General features: G+C 46.4%; 1 protein-coding gene and 1 long non-coding RNA gene across 8 annotated transcripts; both read left to right on the top strand.

The window, feature by feature from the left end:
• The first annotated feature begins 186 nt into the window (after window positions 1-186).
• LOC103544987 (class I histocompatibility antigen, Gogo-B*0201 alpha chain-like) lies at window positions 187-4,118 on the top strand. Of its 7 annotated transcripts, none has more exons than XM_070585696.1 (8): window positions 187-632; window positions 949-1,218; window positions 1,461-1,736; window positions 2,370-2,645; window positions 2,769-2,882; window positions 3,325-3,357; window positions 3,490-3,537; window positions 3,702-4,118. In XM_070585696.1, exons 1-8 carry the CDS (start codon window positions 569-571, stop codon window positions 3,704-3,706), a joined length of 1,086 nt encoding a protein of 361 aa, XP_070441797.1. In that variant the 5' UTR covers window positions 187-568; the 3' UTR covers window positions 3,707-4,118. The 7 variants fall into 7 exon arrangements, 5 of the variants coding, with proteins under 5 accessions (XP_070441797.1, XP_070441799.1, XP_070441800.1 ...); XM_070585699.1 differs by having other exon boundaries at window positions 506-632; window positions 855-1,218; XM_070585694.1 differs by having other exon boundaries at window positions 511-632; window positions 826-1,218.
• Window positions 4,119-9,175: 5,057 nt separating this feature from the next.
• On the top strand, window positions 9,176-15,822 carry LOC139077473 (uncharacterized). Its single transcript, XR_011530040.1, has 2 exons — window positions 9,176-10,192; window positions 12,481-15,822. It is a non-coding gene; the product is annotated as an uncharacterized lncRNA (long non-coding RNA).
• Window positions 15,823-19,520: the final 3,698 nt, after the last annotated feature.

Genomic DNA, 19,520 nt, shown 5'->3' with positions numbered 1-19,520 from the left:
AGAGAAGACCCCTGTCACTCCACCTCCATTCCCAGGGCGAGCTCACTCTCTGCCAGCAAGTTCCCTGGGAGTGAGTTTTCTTCCAGAAGAGTCCAGGGGAAGAAGTCGGGGTGGGTGGCAGCGAGTCCAGTTCAGCGAGAAGGATTCCAGAAATAACAAGGCAGGAAAAGCGGCTGAGCCCAACCTGGGGATCGCTTCCTGGTTTCCTCACAGGATCACGGGCCAGGCATCAGGGAGACAGTGTGACAAAGAGCGCTCTGTGCTGGAAAAGAGGTGGAGTCGGGAAAAGTCTTAGGTCCCTGTGTGTGGCAGGGGTCAGGAGCCAAGGGCGGAGTCTGGGGCGGGGAAGCTCAGCGTCGGGGAGTCCGCATCTCCCTTGGTTTCACTTCTTCCTCTCACAACCCGTGTCAGGTCCTCCTGCCTGGAGACTCATGACGCGGCCCCAGTTCTCACTCCCATTGGGTGTTCGGTTTCTAGAGAAGCGAATCAGCGTCTCCGCGGTTTCCAGTTAGAAAATTCGCAGGGACAGGCTGGGACTCACCCTCCCCAGACTCCGAGGGTTTGAGTCATGGATCCCCGAACCTTCCTCCTGCTACTCTCGGGGGCCCTGACCCTGACCAAGACCTGGGCAGGTGAGCGCGGAGTCGGGAGGAAACGCCCTCTGCTGGGGGCGGAGCGAGGGGACCGCGCGGCGGGAGCTCAAGACCCCCGGGGAAGGGGCGTCTCCCCGGACACTTGCCCAGACTCCCCCCCACGTTGGCCCTGCCCCGTCCTGACCCCTCCCCTACACTCTCTGGCCTCCTGTCCTCTCCTCTCTTCCACTAGGGTCTCCCGCCATCCCTTTTCTGTCTCAGGAGCCCCTCGTCCCCTCCCTCCCCCATAGCCCTCGGACCCGGGACCCGCGCCGGGAGGAGGGTCGGCCGGCTCTCAGCTCCTCCCCGCCCCCAGGCTCCCACTCCCTGAGGTATTTCAACACCGCCCTGTCCCGGCCCGGCCGCGGGGAGCCCCGCTTCATCACCGTCGGCTACGTGGACGACACGCAGTTCGTGCGGTTCGACAGCGACGCCGAGAATCCGAGGATGGAGCCCCGGGCGCCGTGGGTGGAGCAGGAGGGGCCAGAGTATTGGGAGGAGAACACGCGGACCATCAAGAGCACCGCACAGAATTTCCGAGTGAGCCTGAACAACCTGCGCGGCTACTACAACCAGAGCGAGGCCGGTGAGCGACGCGGGCCCGGGTCCAGGTCCCGACCTCCCGAACCCCAGGGCTGCCCTGAGTCTCCAGGTCGGAGCACCTCCCCCATGTCCGCCAACAGCGCCCTTGACCTGGGAAGGGCCCATAGGCACTCGCTCAGATTTTGTTTTCGGTTTAAACTGAAAAGGCTCTGACCAATAACCGCCCAGAGGTCTCTCGCGGGAGCGCGGCCAAGTGGGCGGGGCTGACCGCAGTGTGTGGGTCAGGGTCTCACACCATCCAGGAAATGTATGGCTGCGACGTGGGGCCGGACGGGCGCCTCCTCCGCGGGTACAGTCAGTCCGCCTACGACGGCGCCGATTACATCGCCCTGAACGAGGACCTGCGCTCCTGGACCGCGGCGGACGCGGCGGCTCAGATCACCCGGCGCAAGTGGGAGGCGGAGAGTGTGGCAGAGCAAGACAGGGCCTACCTGGATGGGAAGTGCGTGGTGTGGCTCCGCAGATACCTGGAGATCGGGAAGGAGATGTTGCAGCGCGCGGGTACGAGGGACGGAAGGCGCCTCCTGCATCTCCCCTCAGGGTTTGGCTTGCTTCCCTCTACTAGAGGAGGAAAACGAGATATAGGCCAGAATACGCTCCTCACAGCTGCCAGGAGAGTGAGGAATCCACCTGTGTTCAGGTTAGGTACCAGAGAGTGAATCGCCCAGAGTGCCCACCCTCCTCTGTAGACAATAAAGGAATGCAGTGTCCACTGGGATGGAGGGGACACCATCTCTGAAATAACTGATCGATGATTCCCTTTTACTCTGCCAGCTGCTCTGGAAACCATGGGGGACTCTCTCAGGCTTTGTTCTCTGCCCTATACCCTATGTTTGTGAGATCTGATTCCAGCTTTTCTGATCACTCAGCCTCCACCCCCATCAGGGTCAGAAATCCCTTTTCTCCCCCTCAGAAACCTGGAGCCTCCTATGCTGGACTGTCTCATTCTGATTCTAGAAATTCCCAAAGAATAGTAAATTATCCAAGATGCCAGCTTCCAGGCTGGTGTCTGGATTTTGTGCTCCCTTCCCCCACTCCTGTTGCCCTGTCCATTCTCAGGATGGTCACATGAGTGCTGCTTCAGTGGCCCAAGACAGATGTAAAATTCCTGAGTTTTCTGAGTCTTCTCCTCAGATCCCCCAAAGACACACGTGACCCGCCACCCCATCTCTGACCGTGAGGTCACCCTGAGGTGCTGGGCCCTGGGCTTCTACCCTGCGGAGATCACTCTGACCTGGCAGCGTGATGGGGAGGACCTGACCCAGGACACAGAGCTTGTGGAGACCAGGCCTGCAGGGGACGGGACCTTCCAGAAGTGGGCGGCTGTGGTGGTGCCTTCTGGAGAGGAGCAGAGATACACATGCCGTGTGCAGCACGAGGGGCTGCCTGAGCCCATCACCCGGAGATGGGGTAAGGAGGGAGCCATGGGCTCAGAGTCTCTTCTCAGGGAAATCAGGAGCCCTTCTGGAGACCTTCAGCAGGGTCAGGGCTGAGAGCTGGGGTCAGGGCCCTCACCTTCCCTTCCCTTCCCAGAGCCACCTCCTCAGTCCACCATCCTCATTGTGGGCGTCCTTGCTGGCCTGGGTCTCTTCATGGTCACTGTAGCTGTGGTGGTTGGAGCCGTGATCTGGAGGAAGAAGCGCTCAGGTAGGGGATGGGTGGGGTCTGAGTTTTCTTGTCCCCACCCCCCCCACTGCAGGTGTTTCAAGCCCAGGTAGAAGTTTGTCCTGCCTCATTAATGGGAAGTCCCATCCATAGCCACATGTGCTTTCCTAGTCTGGGGCTGACACTGTTTAGGAAAGCACATGTGGAAATGAAGGACAGATTTATCACCTTGATGAGTCTGGTGATGGGGACCTGACTCCCAGCAGTCACAGGTCAAAGGGGAAGGTTGTTGGTGAGGACAGACGTCCAGGAGGGCAGTTGGTCCAGTCCCCACACATGTACTGTTGCTAGCTTTCCTGATCCTCCCTTAGGTCTGTAATCACAGTTCTGGAAACTTCTCTGGTGTCCAGGACTAGGTGATTCTTTTAGGACCTCATGGCCCTGCCTGCTTCCTGGCTTCTCACAGAATGTTTTCTTCCCACAGGTGGAAAAAGAGGGAGCTACGCTCAGTCTACAAGTAAGTATGGACAGGGGGTGATCCCTGAGATATTGTAGACAGGAGCCCATGGGGGAACTCACCCACCCAGAGTTCCTCCTTTAGTCTCATCTCCTGTTGGCTCTGACGGAGTTCTGTTTTGTTCTACTCCAGGCAGCGACAGTTCCCAGGACTCTGATGTGTCTCTCATTCCTCCTAAAGGTGAGACCCTGGAGGGCCTAAAGTGGAAGGGGTTGAGGCAGAGGGAACAGACTGAGTTATGGGGATTCTTTGGTTGGGACATTTTGAGCATGTGGTGGGCCATTTAGAATGTCACCAATTACAGCAACTGGCTTCAATTTGTTCAAAATTATTTTCTTCTGTAGTTTGAGACAGCTGCCTTGTGGGAGACTGAGTGATGCAAGATTTGTTCCTGCCCCACCCCACACTGTGACTTCAGGAATCTCTGTATAGGGCATCTGAATGTGTCTGCATTCCTAATAGCATAATGTGAGGAGGTAGGGAGACTGGTCTCTCCCACAATCCCCTCCCCTCACTGACCTCTGTTCTCTTTCCTGATTGACTTGCCTGTTCCAGCAGAGGCGGGGCTGGTTCCTTCCCTGTCATAACTTCGTGTTGCCCTGAGCTGCAACTTCTTACTTCCTTATTGAAAATAAGAATCTGGATACCAATTTGTTTTTTCAAATTCTTGCCATGAGGGATCAATGGGTTAATTAAAGGAGAAGATTCCTAAAATTTGAGAGAGGAAATAAATGGAAGCACTGAGAACCTTCCAGAGTCCATATGTTTGCTGTGCTGAGTCTGTTGCAGGTGGGGACAGGAGAAGGCTGTCAGGAGCCGAGTGTGGACGGGGCCTGTGTCCACTCAGTGCTCAGTGCATCGTGGGGTGGGATGTAGTCACTCCTCAGCTGGGTCATCCCTCCGCTCCTTTGTCCTTGTCCCTTCAGTGGAACCTTGTCCCACCAGGACCTGTGATCTCAGGGACTCAGACGTCACCTGGGCTTTGTCATGTCTCCAGGACCCTGGGCAGTGAGGGCTTCCTGGGGCCGGGTCAGCCTAGGCTCAGGCCTGGGTTTGGCCTTCAGTCCCACTTTTGGGTGTTTATTTGTAGTTTCTTTGTTTCTGTTCTTGTTCTTGTGTAAAAGTTGTGGTCTCATTCTCCTCTGGGTGTCCCCTGTCTCTGACAGCAGCTAGAGTTGTTTGGCCTGTCATTGTCACCACAAGGCCAGTGGCCCCTGCACACAGGCGTCTCTGGTGTCCAGAGATGAATTTTCAGGCTCGTCCAACTCTGCCTCCTTCTAGGCCTTATTGTCATTTCCACCTTGTCCCAACCTCTCAAAGGAACCAGATTCTGGAATTAGCAGAGAGGGAGGGATCCCATCATTTCTCATCCTAGATAAGATCCTGTTGGGATGTTCCTGCTCTGCAGCCTGCCCTCTCTCCTGGCCCTGAGCTCCAGTCGTCCTAGTGCTGGCTCCAATCCAGACTCACGATGTATAAAGTAGAGTCTAATTTAGATTTGTATTTGGTTGGGAAATAGGACGCGTAAGTCAAAGATCATTCATTGTTTTCTGAAGAGACAAGTGTGTGCTGTGGTGTGCAGGAGGGTTGGTGTGGGAGGGAGGGATGGAAGAAGAGGGAGGGGAGAGCAACACTTGTGAGAAAAGTACAAGTGGCATTGGTGTCAATGTGAGTGCACATTGTGCTGTTGCTGCCACGAAACAGCATGTGCCTGAGGTTATGTTAATAAAGATACTGTCTCTAGAATACGGAGGTGCTCTACACTGATCATTCATTCAACCGATATTGGTTATGTGCCGGATGTATCACATACTATCTTTGCATCTGTGAAACAGATAAAAAGTTGAAGTAAAAACAGAAGTTTCTGGCCTTGTGGAGCATATGTTGTAGTGGGAAGAGACAGACTATGTGCTATAAGCATAGTGAATAAGGACAGTGTTTATGTTAGAAGGTGGTATGTGCTATGTTAAAAATGCAGTGGGGCAGGTGATCCAGAGGGTGGGGGTAGAAACAAGGAAGACGGCTTTTTTAACTGGGGTGGTCGGTGGGGGCCTCACTGGGAAGGTGACTTTGAGGAAAGATGTGAAGGACATGAGGAATTATCCACAAAGATGTTTGGAGGAAGTTCTTTCCAGGCAGGGGCCTCCAGTGCAAATGTGCCAGGGCAGGAGTGTGTCTATGGGTCCTGGGGAGAGTGAGGAGGCCAGTATGGCTGCAGGAGAGAGCAATAGACATGAGATAGAGGTGCTGCCGGACCATGTAGGCCTGGAGGATGTTAGAAGGGTTTTGGCTTTTGCTCTGAGTGAGATGGGGAGTTAGATGACAGTTTAGAGCAGGAGAGGGACATGGTATGACTTCTCCTTTAAAAGCATCACTGTGGCTACTGTGCTGAGAGCAGAACTGGGAGGCAAAGGGTGAGGGAGGCCCTGGGGAAGCAGCAGGAACAAGGGCAGGGTTCCAGGCTGGAGGAGGCCACGGCTTCCACTGGTGTGAGCAGTGGAAGGAGTGGGAAGTGACTGGATCTGGATACATTCTGAAGATGGATTTCTTAAGGGATTACTCTGGGAATGAGAAAGAGGAGTCAAGGAGGATACCCAAGATTTTGGAGTGTGCAAGTAGAAAGATGGAGTTGCTGTCAGCAGAGATGGGGAAGTCTCTGGAAGGAACATATTTACAGGAACTTGGTTTAAGGGAAGTTGAATATGAGATGTCTATTAGAAATGCAAGTGAGGTCGCAGATCGGCAGTTGGACAGATGGGTCTGGAGTTTAGGAAAAATGTCTGGGCTGGAGAAGTAAATTTGGAAGATGATACCATAAAAATGCTATTTAAAGCCTGAGAACCAATGAAGTTACCAAGGGTGTGATGACTAGAGAAGAGAAAGGAACAAGGACTGAATCCTGGCCTCCCCAGTGCTAAGGGATCTGATCAGACCACACACCCAGAACAGAACGCACAGTTCTGATACCGCGTCTAGAAGGCACAGAGATCAGGGAGTCCCAAACTTCCCTGTGCCCAGGAATCCCCTGGACATGTGGTTAAGATTCAGAAAGTCTGGAGTAGAGCATGAGATTCTGGGTTTATAACAAGATGCTGATGCTCCTGGTCTTCAGGTCACACATTCAGTAGCAAGAACATAGACCGGGATTCCCACATGGCTGTGCATCAGGCTCACCTGTAGTTCTTGTGAAATAAGTGATTCCTTGGTCTTGTGTCTAATGCGCTGAGATCCGGGGTCTGGGGAGAGGCCTGAGTATTTTGTAAGAAGCCCCACAAGCAATACTCAGTCAGATTGGGAACTACTGAGGTCAGTGACAGAGAGTGCACAGGGTAGGGAGGGGGTCTTAAATCCAAACTAATTTTTTTTCCCCCTAGAAAATAAAAGGGAGGACCTATATTGTCAACTATGAGATGCCATGTGAGGAAATATATGTTGTTTCCTCTCCCATGGGCTATAGTCGAAGATTTAGGAAGTAGTTCATAATTCACCAAAACGAAAAACTCTGAATCCTTGCTCACTGAAATTATTCCCCAGACAGATTTTTCACTCATTTCTTGGAACAAACAGTGGAATCCAAAATTTTTCTAATTTAGACGTAAAGTTATATATATACACACACACACACACACACACACGTATATATATGTATATACATATATATATATACACACACACATACATATGTATATATATATATATATGATACTGGGGACTAGTAGTATTTTAGGGAAGACCACAGAACAGGCTTGAGTCTACACAGTCAGGAAGAAAATTCACAATCCAGTCTAGGTTGGGTCCCACATAAGAACCACTGGCTTGCTGCTGGGCACTGCTCACACCACTGACACCCGTCATGATGGACACTGGACCCTGGGGCGGGGACTGCTGTCACTACTGCTCCTGGCAACTGGTTGTTGTAACTGCCACTCATGCCATTCTTGCCAAATGCAATCTGCACAATTCCAGCCTCTCCATGTCACCATGTCCTGAGTCACAGTCTGACATGTGGTCACCTGACTGGAGGAGCCTAAGATGTGGCCAAGTGCATGAATGTTTGGGAAAGTGGATTTTCCTCTCTTATGGAAAGAGGTGGCTCTTCCTCTTACCAAGACTCTTTAAGTGTTCAATTCTCCTAATTTAGGTGCTGGGGGGGGGCAAAGGATGGAAAAAGAATGGCAGATTTCAGCAATGGTCTGAGGTTGGAACTCCATCTGGTACTTTGTAGGCACTCAGGTTTGGGTGGAAGAACAAGTGACTAATAAATGACATCCAAGGTAGAGGTTTACTTGCTTACTCTTACTCTGAATTTCTTTGTGGGATGGTGAGGAATTGTTTTCCTCCACCCAACCAATTCTCTGATTCTCAGACACCATGTGGATGTCCTACAATTCAACTCAATTCTGGCCCTAACTACCTGGAGTTAGCATCAGACCCCACAGGTTAAGGGCTCAGTCCCAGAAGACTGCCCTCACTTCAGACACAAGTCTCAAGTATCAGTTCCCCATGTTGCCTGCACATCTGTCTGACTTAGCTACAAAGTTCCACTTTGAGTTCCACTCAAGTTTGATAATTTGCTAGACACTCATAGAGCTCAGGAAAATGCTCTGCTTACTATTACAGTTTACTATCAAGGATACAAGTGATGATGAAGAGGTACATAGGGCAAGGTCTGGAAGAGCCCCGAGTATAGGACCCTCTGTCACTGTGGAGTTGGAGTGAGCTACCCTCCCAGCATGTGGATGTGTTCACCAATTCAGAAGCTTTCTGAATTCTGTCATTTTTTATAGAAGTTTCATTATGTCAGCATGATTGATTAAATCATTGGCCATTGGTGATTGAACTCAACCTCCAGCCCCTCTCCCTAGGGTCTGAGGAGTAAGACTGAAAGTTCCAACCCTCTAATCATGCCTTGGTCTTTCAGAATCCAGCCCCCACCCTGAAGCTATCTAGGATCTCTCAGCCAAGAGTCATCTCATTAGCATCCCTAAGATACTCATCACTCAGCAGATTCCAAGCTTTTGGGAAGCCCTGATCCAGGAACCAAGGACAGAAACCAAATATTTTATATTGTACCACGGGCCATCCTCTGGTATTTGACCACAGATCCCTTATAGTAAAAGGATTATAACAGTTAAAAGATGCTAGCATATTACAGTCGCCAACAATTAGACCAGTTCATCATCCTATTGAGGATATTTACATGGCTAATAGATTTATGAAAAATTGCTCAACAGTTTTATTCAGAGGGGAAATTCAAGTTAGACCATAATATGGTATCACTCCACACCTTCCAGAATGGCTAAAATGAAAAATCAGACAAAATCAATTGTTGGCAAGAATTTGGATTAATCATAGGTCTCATATTTTGCTAGTGGGAGAGTAAACTGATTAAAATACTTAGAAAAGTAGTTTGGTGGTACCTACTAAAGCCAAACATTCTGTCACCATATGACCTAGCATTTCCATTCCTAGTTACACACCCAATAGGCATGATCCACATGTGTGCCAAATACGTGAAAAAGTTATTTACAGCTGCGCTACATCTAAAATCTGGATGTAACACAAATGCCCGTGAACAGTGGAGGACAAGAAATGTGGTCTATTCATATAATGGAACACTTTATAACCATGACAGTGAATAAACTACAGCCACACACAGCAACAGGGATAAGACCCTGTGACATAATGTTGGGTGAGAGAATGAGATACAGAGGGGTATCCACTGTATAATTACATTCTATCAAAACCTGACAGAACTCATCTATGATGTTTAAAATCAAATGATGATTACTTTGGGGAAGGGGGTTGGTTTATGACTGAATAGGATTCAAGAGTGTTTCCCAGATGCTGGAAATGTTTTTCCTTGCTGTGGGTGTTGCTTATCCCGACAACTATTTTGTGTACACTTATGATTTGTCCACCTCTCTCTATGGGTGTTGTCCTTCATGAAAGTATACTTTTCTGGATTTTTGAAACAATTCTCTCTAAGCTAACATAGAATTCTTCTCACTGAAAGCCCTTAGAAATGCTGAATTGAAAAATTACTGCAATTTAAAAAAGTCCAAGGAAATACATGCCTGTGATTCAGATACAAAAAAGAGAATCTAAAGTAAGATCAGTAAGCCTGGGAGCTGACACCTGAACAGCTGCGGGAATGGCTGTCCAGCCAGGAACTAGGAATCGAGACCCAAACAAGACCCTGGGAGGTGGAGAGTGTGAAAGATTCCCCCAAGTAGTGCATGAATGATTCATGGGCGGTGGCTAATGTGTTGGCTGGCTGGTTAGGAATTTGTGCAAAATAAAGTTGGAAAATTGAGAGGAGGAGGAGAGATGTGTTCATAGACTCTTGCCATGTGCAGAGTGGGTGAAGATACTGGTGTGCATGTGGTACAGCAGAGGGCAACCATGTGGTAGGGGCTGCTTGTAATCGAATGGGGGAATTGACTTGATGGAGGGTGTCACTCAGCCTTTCCTCTGCACCACAAGAGTTGCTCATGGAGTCCTATGCAAAGTGGCCGTGGTGACTGGGATGGAGACTGCATGGGCACAGCAATGTGGCTCTCCACTTACCAAGGCTGATCTGGCGTCTGCCACTGCTGATAACCCAGCCTGCAGAGAGCAGCTGTTTCTTTGAAAAGAGAAATAAAATAACCAAAATTAAGAACAAAACAGAGTTGTCTCAGATAAATATGTCACTGCAGATATAGAAGAGATTTCAACAGTCTTAAAACTATGAAGAAATGTATGGCAATGAAAAAGACTTCCTGCAAGTAGAGAAGCTAAAGCAGTTGTAAAAGTTCTATTTCCCTTCAACCATGTTGAGAATGTTTTACAGGTAAGTTCTACCAAACCTTCAAGGAAGGCTCCTGATCTTGTATAAATATTCAAGAGAATGGAGAAATAATGGGAAAGCCAAACAATTCATTTTATTAGACATGAATAGCGTTGATCCTAAAGCCAGTTAGGGAACAAAAAGAAAAAAAGTATTACAGGAAAATCACCCTTAACAAATCACATGTGAAAATCCTGGGAAAATCGTAGACTATATCCACCAATGTAATATAAAATGATTAAATATCTTGGCCAAGTTAGGTATCCCAAGAATGCAAGGATGTTTAAACTTTAAATCTTTCAATGCAATTCACTGCTTAATTAAGGAATAAAAAGAGACAAGGATGATCATATCTTAGTAGATGTAGAAAGTATTACAGATGAAATTTAACATTCCATCTGACTCAAAACTTCTTCTTCAGTGTGTGCCACTTTTAAGTACCCATGTGATTAGATTGGCCCCCTCCTCCCAAATCAGGCTAATCTCTTCATTCCAAGGTCCATGTCTTTAATCACACTCATGAAGTCTTTTTTCTGTGCATGGTAACACATTCACAGGTTCTGGAGATTATGGCTTGCACATGTTTGTGGGGCCATTATTCTGTCTACCACATCATATATGGTGATTGAATGAAGAAATTTAATATTAGTCTAGCTAAAGTCCCAGAAGGTTGTTGATGCAAATAATCTATAACCAATCTATAAATCAAAATTGGGGTGGGTTTATTATGAGCCAACCCTGAGGACCATATAGCCTGGGAGAGTCCTTTCATAAAGGAATGGAGCACTCCAAAGAAGTGGGGGTGTACAGAGTGGTTATATACTGTCAAAGAGTGTGTATCACATATGATTGGAATGTCCCTTTTACAATAGTCACGAGATTGCTTTGCCAGCACAGCAATTTGGTGAGCACAGCAGGTTGGTGGTCACAAGGTGAGTGGTCATAAGGTGAGTGCAGCAGGTCAGCAATCAATCCTTAGTTTAGGGAGAGATATTTATCCTTAAGAAAATGCCAATCTGAGAGTGAGATAGGAACCAACCTAACAAGACAGGGCCATCTGCAAAGCCCCTGGCCTAACAAGGTAAGGCCCCTAACCAATTGGCAAGCTAAGAGAATCAGATGGAAGCCACCAAGATCCACATTCCGCAGCCTCCGGACTTTCCCAGGCTTATGCATGCACCCTACCACCCAGGAGTCCGCTGAAGGTCATCCTAGCCCCATTACCATAGTAAAAATCACACCCTGGGGTGGAGAGCTAGCATGCTAATGATACATCCATTGCATGTAGTAGCATGCTACACAACAGCACAGGCACAATCATAACTCCACCTCTATATGCCTTGACAAGTCCTCCTTCCCAAACTTTGCCTAATAAAAGTCCCATAGTCTCATTCCCTTTCCTTTCCACACTGGCTCCCTTGTGCCTCTCCTGTGCACAAGCTAATAAACTTTCACTTTTCTACTCCCATTTTTTGTCTCTCTTGATTTGCATCTTGGGGGACAACAGAGGAAGTTACATCCTTATCTTTAAGGGCATTGTTCTTGTCTTTGGGCCATAGTAAATACTTAAAGCAGATATACAAGGCATTTGCAACAGCCACGTCAGGCCCTTGTGCAAAATACAAGTTCAGGCAGAATTAGTTTTACACCAGTGGCTTCATCACATACTCCAATATACCCTATTGTTTGTCATTTATTTATCAAGATGAAAAGGGAATAAATGGAGAGAGGGATTGTGTAAAGAGATTATGGCTAAGGGTTAAGCAAAGGTATACAGAGAAATACAAATAAAAAGAGATCCATGTTGATTCATGACTCACAGGAACATTAGACGATAAAGACAAACGATGATCTTAAGAGAAAAAACAGATCATCTTGAAAGGAGCTGCCACAGTTAGAATGCAGCCAATTTCTCCTTGTCAGGAATGGCATCCAGAAGACAGTGAAATAATGTCCTCAAAGCTGAGGAAAAACCAATGTCACACTGGGAATTTGGGACTTGGAAATCTATCTTTCATGCATAAGATTAAAAAAGGACATTTTCATGTCAATCTAATTGTTAATTTATTGGCAAAATATCTACTCAATATATTTACAATGTCATAGAGATAGATAAGAAAGCAAGCAAGCAGAAAAATTAATTGGTAATGATAAATCATGATAAATCATTTATAGGTAAATCAATACTGTCTATATAAATATTAATAATGTGAAGTTCAAAGCACAGAAATAAGAAATAAAATAATATATTGTGTCATAATTTCTTTCCATATCTTCCCACCTGCACCTAGGCTGTGTCATCCTTGAGGACTGAGAGAGTTTGATTCTTTTTATTGAGACTCCACTCCTTATACACAGTACCCTGAAGAAAGTAGATATTTAACAAATGTATACCAAATGAATGAATTTCCTGGAAGTCCTTAGAAGACTAGGAATCATGATGCATAAGTACGATTGAAAAGAGGCTGAAAGGAGTGACCTCAGAGAAAATGATGGCATGGGAACTGCAAGGCCCTTATCCTTATACAGAGCAATGAAAAAAACTAGCAAAACCCATCAGAATCAACTTCATCAGAACTTTGGAATGTCACAGAATGCTTATAGTTACCAAGAAAATGCTAAAACGGAAAAAGACAATGGAAACTCAGTAGGAGAGCTCTGTGGTATCTTCACTTAGTCTTGGCCTATTTCCTGCTCCCCAGCTCAGCTGTGATCTTGAAGACAGCAGCCTGTGCCTCCAGCGTGGGTTCTTGCTGCCAGAGAGATCCGAGTGGACCTTGTTCTTAAAGAATTTGGTGATTTTCTGTTATGATCTGAAGGATGAAGGTAAACGGCTTGTCTTTAATTCCCCTCACTCAGAAATCTCTCAGGGCAGAGAAGGAGCTAAGGCAAAGGGCATTTGTCAAAAATATTGAAATGCCAATGAGCCAGTAGCTGTCACCTGGGGCAAAAACATGAGCTGGGGCAAATAATAGACATTCAGAAAAGCCTAGGAGAAAAAGCTGAAGAGTGAGGTGCTTTGGGCAGTAAGGTCTGTGGAAACTTCTAAAAATTTCTGGGAATCTAGAAGGGCATGTGCATGCCCAGGTTGGGGCACATGATCAGAAAAGATCTGAGAAGACCATGAGATCATACATCTGGCTGATCTTCAATCTCCACACAAGCAGGAAGGGGAGGCAAAGGCAGAGTTGTAAACTGTCCAGATGAATGTGGAGCCATGCCCCAACACACACACACACACACACACACACACACACACACACACAGAGCACAGCTCCAAAGACTGGGAAATGTTTTCTTTTCTTTTTGGCTCCAGACATTTAAGGTAATCTCTGTCAAATCACTGAGTGGCCACTAAGCTAACAGAATTAAGACTTAAGTGACCACAGACAACAAAGAACAAAGTCTATACAAAAATAGTTAAGAAAATTCACTAAAGAAACAACTATAACCCACAACAAGTAACAAGAAGCCCCAAGGAGGAAGAGGGAGAATAATCTGATTTTCAGAGTTCTTACATCATAATATTCTAAATATGTAGTTTTCAGCAAACATTATCAGGCATTAAATGAAACAGAAACTATGGCCCATTCAGAGGGAAAAAAAGAAATTGACAGAAACTATTCCTGTGGAAGCTCATACTTTAGACTTACTAGAGAAAGAATTTAAATCAACTATCTTAAATATGCTCAAAGAGCTAAAGGAAACCAGGGACAAAGAAGTGAAGGAAGCCAGGAGAACTATGATTAACTAAATAGAGATTATCAATCAAGAGATACAAATTTTAAAAAGGAAACAAATAGAAATTCTGGAGCAGAAAAGTACAATAACTAAAATGAAAAATTCACCAGAGGAGTTCTACGTCAGACTTGAACATGCAGAAAAAGAGTCAGCAAACTTGAAGGTACGTCAATTGGTATTATACAGTTTGAGGAACAGAAAGAAAAAAGAATGAGTAAAAATGTACAGAGGCTTAGAGATCTGTGAGATACCATCAAGCATGCCAACATACACATTATGGGAGTGCCCAAAGGAGAGGAGAGAGAGAAAGCATCAGAAAGAGCATTTGGAGAAATAATGGCCAAAACTCTCCCAAATTTAATGAAATTCATGAATCTGCACATTCAATAAGTCAACAAACTCTAAGCCCCATAAAGTCAAGGAAACATACATAGAGACATATTCTAATCAAACTGTCAAAATCTAAAGACAAAAAATCTTGAAATAAGCAAGAGAGAAGTAACTAGTCACCTATAAGGGATCCTCAATACGATTAACAGTTGTTGGGGATCAGAATTGGCCACCCCAAAATGTGTCTCTTTGCCTTGCCTTGATTATTTTTAAGAATAAAAGACTCTGAAAGAAACTTTGATCTTCCCCCTAACTGCCTAAAAGAAATTTAAGGTAAAGGCCTGTCCCCAGGACAGGCCATCACCATAGATAACTCTGGGTATCCAGTAGACTGGGAGGATCCTTGTTAAGCCCACTCTTATCAAAGTTCTATTTACCAAACATTTGCTTTTCTATTTCCATGTGAATTTCTTTCCTCCCCTTTGAAATCCCACACCAATATCCCCAACATCCTCCTTTATCTGTAGCCGAAGATCGTACTTAAGATGAGATCCTCTGCCATTTTGGTGAATTACGCAGTTTTACTGGGTCTCTCCCATGTGTACATGTTATAAAGCTTTGTTTGATTTTGTCCTGCTATTATGTCTCATGTCAGTTTAATTTGTAGCCTAGCCAGAAGGACCAAGAGGGTAGAAGAAATATGTCTTCCTTCCCTACACAGTCAATTTTTCTGCAGAAACTGTGTAGTCCAGAGGGCAGTGGGATGACAAATTTGAAGTCTGAAAAACACTGTCAACCAAAAATTCTATATTTGTCATAAGTATCTTTCAGAAATAAGGGAGAAATTAACACATTCCCAGATGAACAAAAGCTGAGGGAGTTCATCTCTAGTAGATCTGACCTACAAGTAATGCTAAAAGGAGCCCTTTAGGCTGAAATAAAAGGACACTGGAAAGTAATTTCAAGCTCGATGAAGAAATAAAGAACACTGGTAAAGGAACTACATACCTAAACGTAAAAGCCAGTATTATTGCTTTTTGCTTGTTTGTTTGTAATTCCTCTTTTTTTCCCTACACAATTTAAAAGACAATTGAACACTCAAATGTCCATCACCTGATGAACGGATAAAGAAAACAGGGGTATCCATACAATGGAATATCATTTGGCTGTAAAAAAGAATGAAATACTCATATCTGCTATAATATGAATGAACCTTGACTACATTATGATAAGTGAAAGAAGCCAGACACAAAAGGCTGTATATTGTATGATTCCATTTATATGAAATATACAGAAGAGGAAACTGCAGAGAGACAGAAAGCAGATTAGTGATTTCTGTGGGCTGGGGCTAGAGGGGAATGAGGGGTTCTCTGCTTAATGAGTAAGCAGTTTCCTTCTTGGGTGATAAAATTGCTCTGGAACTAAATAGTGGTGACAGTAGTACAATATTGTGTATGTACTAAATATCACTGAATTGTACAGTTTAAAATGGTTAAAATGGTAAATTTTATGTTATGTGTATTTTATATCAATTTAAATAAAGAGACTAGGGGAAGATCCAAGATGGCGGTGTGAGTAGTCTTCTTTGTCTCTCCCCCTTCGAATCTACAACTAATTGGACATTCATCACTTAACAAAGGATATCCATATAGCATCTCAGAATGCCTGAGAGACCCACGCTGCTATACATCGGAAGGAGGACGGACTTCCCTCCGGGAGGAGGTGGAGATAGGTGAAAACTCTCCGACCCCGACCCCGAACAGCCTAGTACCTGCAAGCGGCTTTCTTCCAGCAGACGCCCCCAGAACATCGCCACACACCAAGGGCAGGAGGGAGTGCACACCAGAGGAGCGACGGTGGAGACAGGTGACCAGAGCCCTACCTAAGCCCCCCACAATTACACCTAAGCCCAGGGAGAAACTCCAGAGTTACACACCAGAGGCAGCAGGGAAAACCCCTACCCGCCATTAGTGGAGAGGCACCGCCTAGCATCCACAGCGCCAGGAGGCTCCTGGAAAGAATCCCAAATGGCGTGGCGGCCTTCCAGCTGCCGCCGCCGGCCCCACTGACCAGGCTTTCACCTTGGCAGGGCTCGGGGCTACTGGAGATCTCCTGGGAGAGGACTGGGGCTGGGTGGAGCTCCAGCGGCTGGCTCCGCAGCCCAGGGGGGAAACTCCAGAGTTCCGTTCGGGCAGCAGACAGAGTCTCTACCTGCCACTAGTGGAGAGGCCCTTCCCAGCATCCACAATGCCAGGAGGCTCCTGGAAAGAATCCCAAATGGTGTGGCGGCCTGCCAGCTGCCGCCGCTGGCCCCACTGACCAGGCTTTCACCTTGGCAGGGTTCAGGGCTACTGGAGATCTCCAGGGAGAGGACTGGGGCTGGGTGGAGCTCCAGTGGCCAGCTCCATGGCCTGGGGAGATAACTCCAGAGCTCCGTCCAGGCAACAGGCAAAGTTTCTACTCGCCATTAGTGGAGAGGCCCTTCCCAGCATCCACAATGCTGGGAGGCTCCCGGAGAGTATCCCAAATGGGGCAGTGGCCTGCCAGCTGCTGCCACCGGCTCCACTGACTGGGCTTTCACTGGGAGGGGCTCAGGACTACCGGAGATCTCTTAGGAGAGGACTGGGGCTGAGTGGAGCTCCAGCAGCTGGCTCTGTGGCCCGGGGGGGAAGCTCCAGAGTTCCGTCTGGGCAGCAGGCAAATTCTCTGCCTGCCATTAGCGGAGAGGCCCTGTCCAGCATCTACAATGCCGGGAGGGTCCCGAAGAGGAGAATCCCAGGCAGGGCAGCAGCTGGCCAGCTGCCACTGAACTCAAGGTCTCTGGCTATCCCCCAGACAGGGCAAGGGGCTCCCAGAGATCCTAGGGGAGAGGACTGGGGCTGGGTGGAGTTCCAGCGACCCGGCTCCATGGCCCAGGGGGAAACTCTACAGCCTCACAGCAGCCTCAGCGATAGCCTCTGCACAGCACTAGTAGAGAGCACCCACCTGGCAACCACACGGCTGGAAGACCTTGGGACAAAAGTAGCATAGCTAGGGGAGCTGACCACAGACTGCAGAAGATGCCCATAGCTCTGCTGTGACCCATAGTGGACAACTGAGATTTTGTGGGCGCCGACAGTGACAGAGCTGCAAATATAAGTGATCCTGCCCCTGGCCGCTGGAAAAGCCCATAACACTGCTGCAGATCCTAAAGAGGGAGCACGTCTAGGTGGTCTGCAAGAGTAGGCACCAGCAGCCTGAAGCCCCCATGTGATGGCCCCCATAGCTGAAGAGAGAACCCACAGGATCACTGTGACTGCGAGGAGGGGACCAGGCCCAGTTAGCAACAGCTGATAGGGTTCCTGGTTGGTGCAGCATAAACAGCTGTCCTCCCACCACACCAGCAGAAACAAGTGGAATCAGTAACTAAACTCTATCTCTATGCGGAGGCATGAATCTACACCATCAAGCAATATGAAAAAATGTATTAAATCTCCAGAACAGAAGGAAAATGACAAACACACAGAAAACAATCCCAAAGACAATGAAATATATAACCTAAATGATGATGACTTCAAAACAGCCATCATTTAAAAACTCAATGAGTTAAAAGAGAGTTCAGATAGACAACTCAACGAGTTCAGGAGCTATGTCACAAAAGAGTTCGATACTATAAAGAAGAACCAAACAGAAATACTGGAAATGAAGAACACAATAGAGGAGATTAAGAAAAATCTAGACTCACTGAACAGTAGGGCCGATAATATGGAGGAAAGAATTAGCAATTTGGAAGATAGGAATATAGAAATGTTGCAGGCAGAGGAGGAGAGAGAACTAAGACTAAAAAGGAATGAAGAAACTCTCCGAGAATTATCTGACGCAATTAGGAGATGCAACCTAAGGATTATAGGTATACCAGAGGGAGAAGAGAGGGAGAAGGGGGTAGAAAGCCTATTCAAAGAAATAATGGCTGAGAACTTCCCAAACCTGGGGAGGGAGATGGAACTTCATGTGACAGAAGCCAATAGATCTCCAAACTTTATCAATGCAAGTAGACCAACCCCAAGACATATAGTAGTGAAGCTAGCAAAAGTCAACGACAAGGAGAGACTACTAAGGGCAGCCAGGCAGAAGAAATTAACCTACAAAGGAACCCCCATTAGGCTTTCAGCAGACTTCTCAGCAGAAACTTTACAGGCTAGAAGAGAGTGGAATGATATACTCAAAAATCTGAAGGACAAAAATCTGCAGCCGAGAATTCTCTACCCAGCGAAAATATCCTTCAAATATGATGGAGAAATAAAAACTTTCCCAGATAAACAAAAATTAAGGGAGTTTAATGCCACAAAACCTCCTCTTCAAGAAATGCTCAGGAAAACCCTCATTCCTGAAAAATAAAAAAAAAGGAAAGGGGCTACAAAACCAAGAGCAAAGGAGATAAGTAGAAGGACAACAACAGAGAGTAGCAGCTCTCCATCAGAACAGACTAAACCATGGGACGAGAAACAAAGGAGATTGAAGAGAACTGGAAAACAAGACATAAAATGGCAGCGGTAGGCCCCCACATTTCAATAATCACTCTAAATGTTAATGGATTGAACTCTCCAGTCAAAAGACACAGAGTGGCAGGATGGATCAAAGAACAAGACCCAACAATATGCTGCCTCCAGGAAACACACCTCAGCCCCAAAGACAAACACAGACTCAGAGTGAAGGGATGGAAGACAATACTCCAAGCTAATAATGAACAAAAGAAAGCAGATGTCGCTATACTAACATCAGACAAAGTAGACTTCAAAGCAAAACAGATAAAGAAAGACAAAGAGGGAAAGTATATAATGATAAAAGGGACTCTCCACCAAGAAGACATAACACTTATAAATATGTATACACCCAACACAGGAGCACCAAAATTTGTAAAGCAACTCTTAACAGAACTAAAAGAAGACATCAGCAAAAATACAATAATAGTAGGGGACCTCAACACACCATTAACACCAATGGATAGAACATCCAGACAGAAAATCAACAAGGAAATTATAGAATTAAATGAAAAACTAGACCAGATGGACTTAATAGATATATATAGAACACTTCATCCAAAAACAGCAGGCAACACATTCTTCTCAAGTGCGCATGGAACATTCTCAAGAATAGACCATATTTTGGGAAACAAAGCACGTATCAATAAATACAAGAGAGTTGAAATAATATCAAGCATCTTTTCTGATCATAATGCTATGAAACTAGAAATCAACTACAAGAATAAAGCAGAGAAAAG

The sequence above is a fragment of the Equus przewalskii genome, chromosome 19 (assembly GCF_037783145.1).
Source record: "Equus przewalskii isolate Varuska chromosome 19, EquPr2, whole genome shotgun sequence".
Lineage (NCBI taxonomy): Eukaryota > Metazoa > Chordata > Mammalia > Perissodactyla > Equidae > Equus > Equus przewalskii.
The sequence above is the reverse complement of the archived record's forward strand: the minus strand, read 5'-3'. Positions and strand labels throughout refer to the sequence as shown.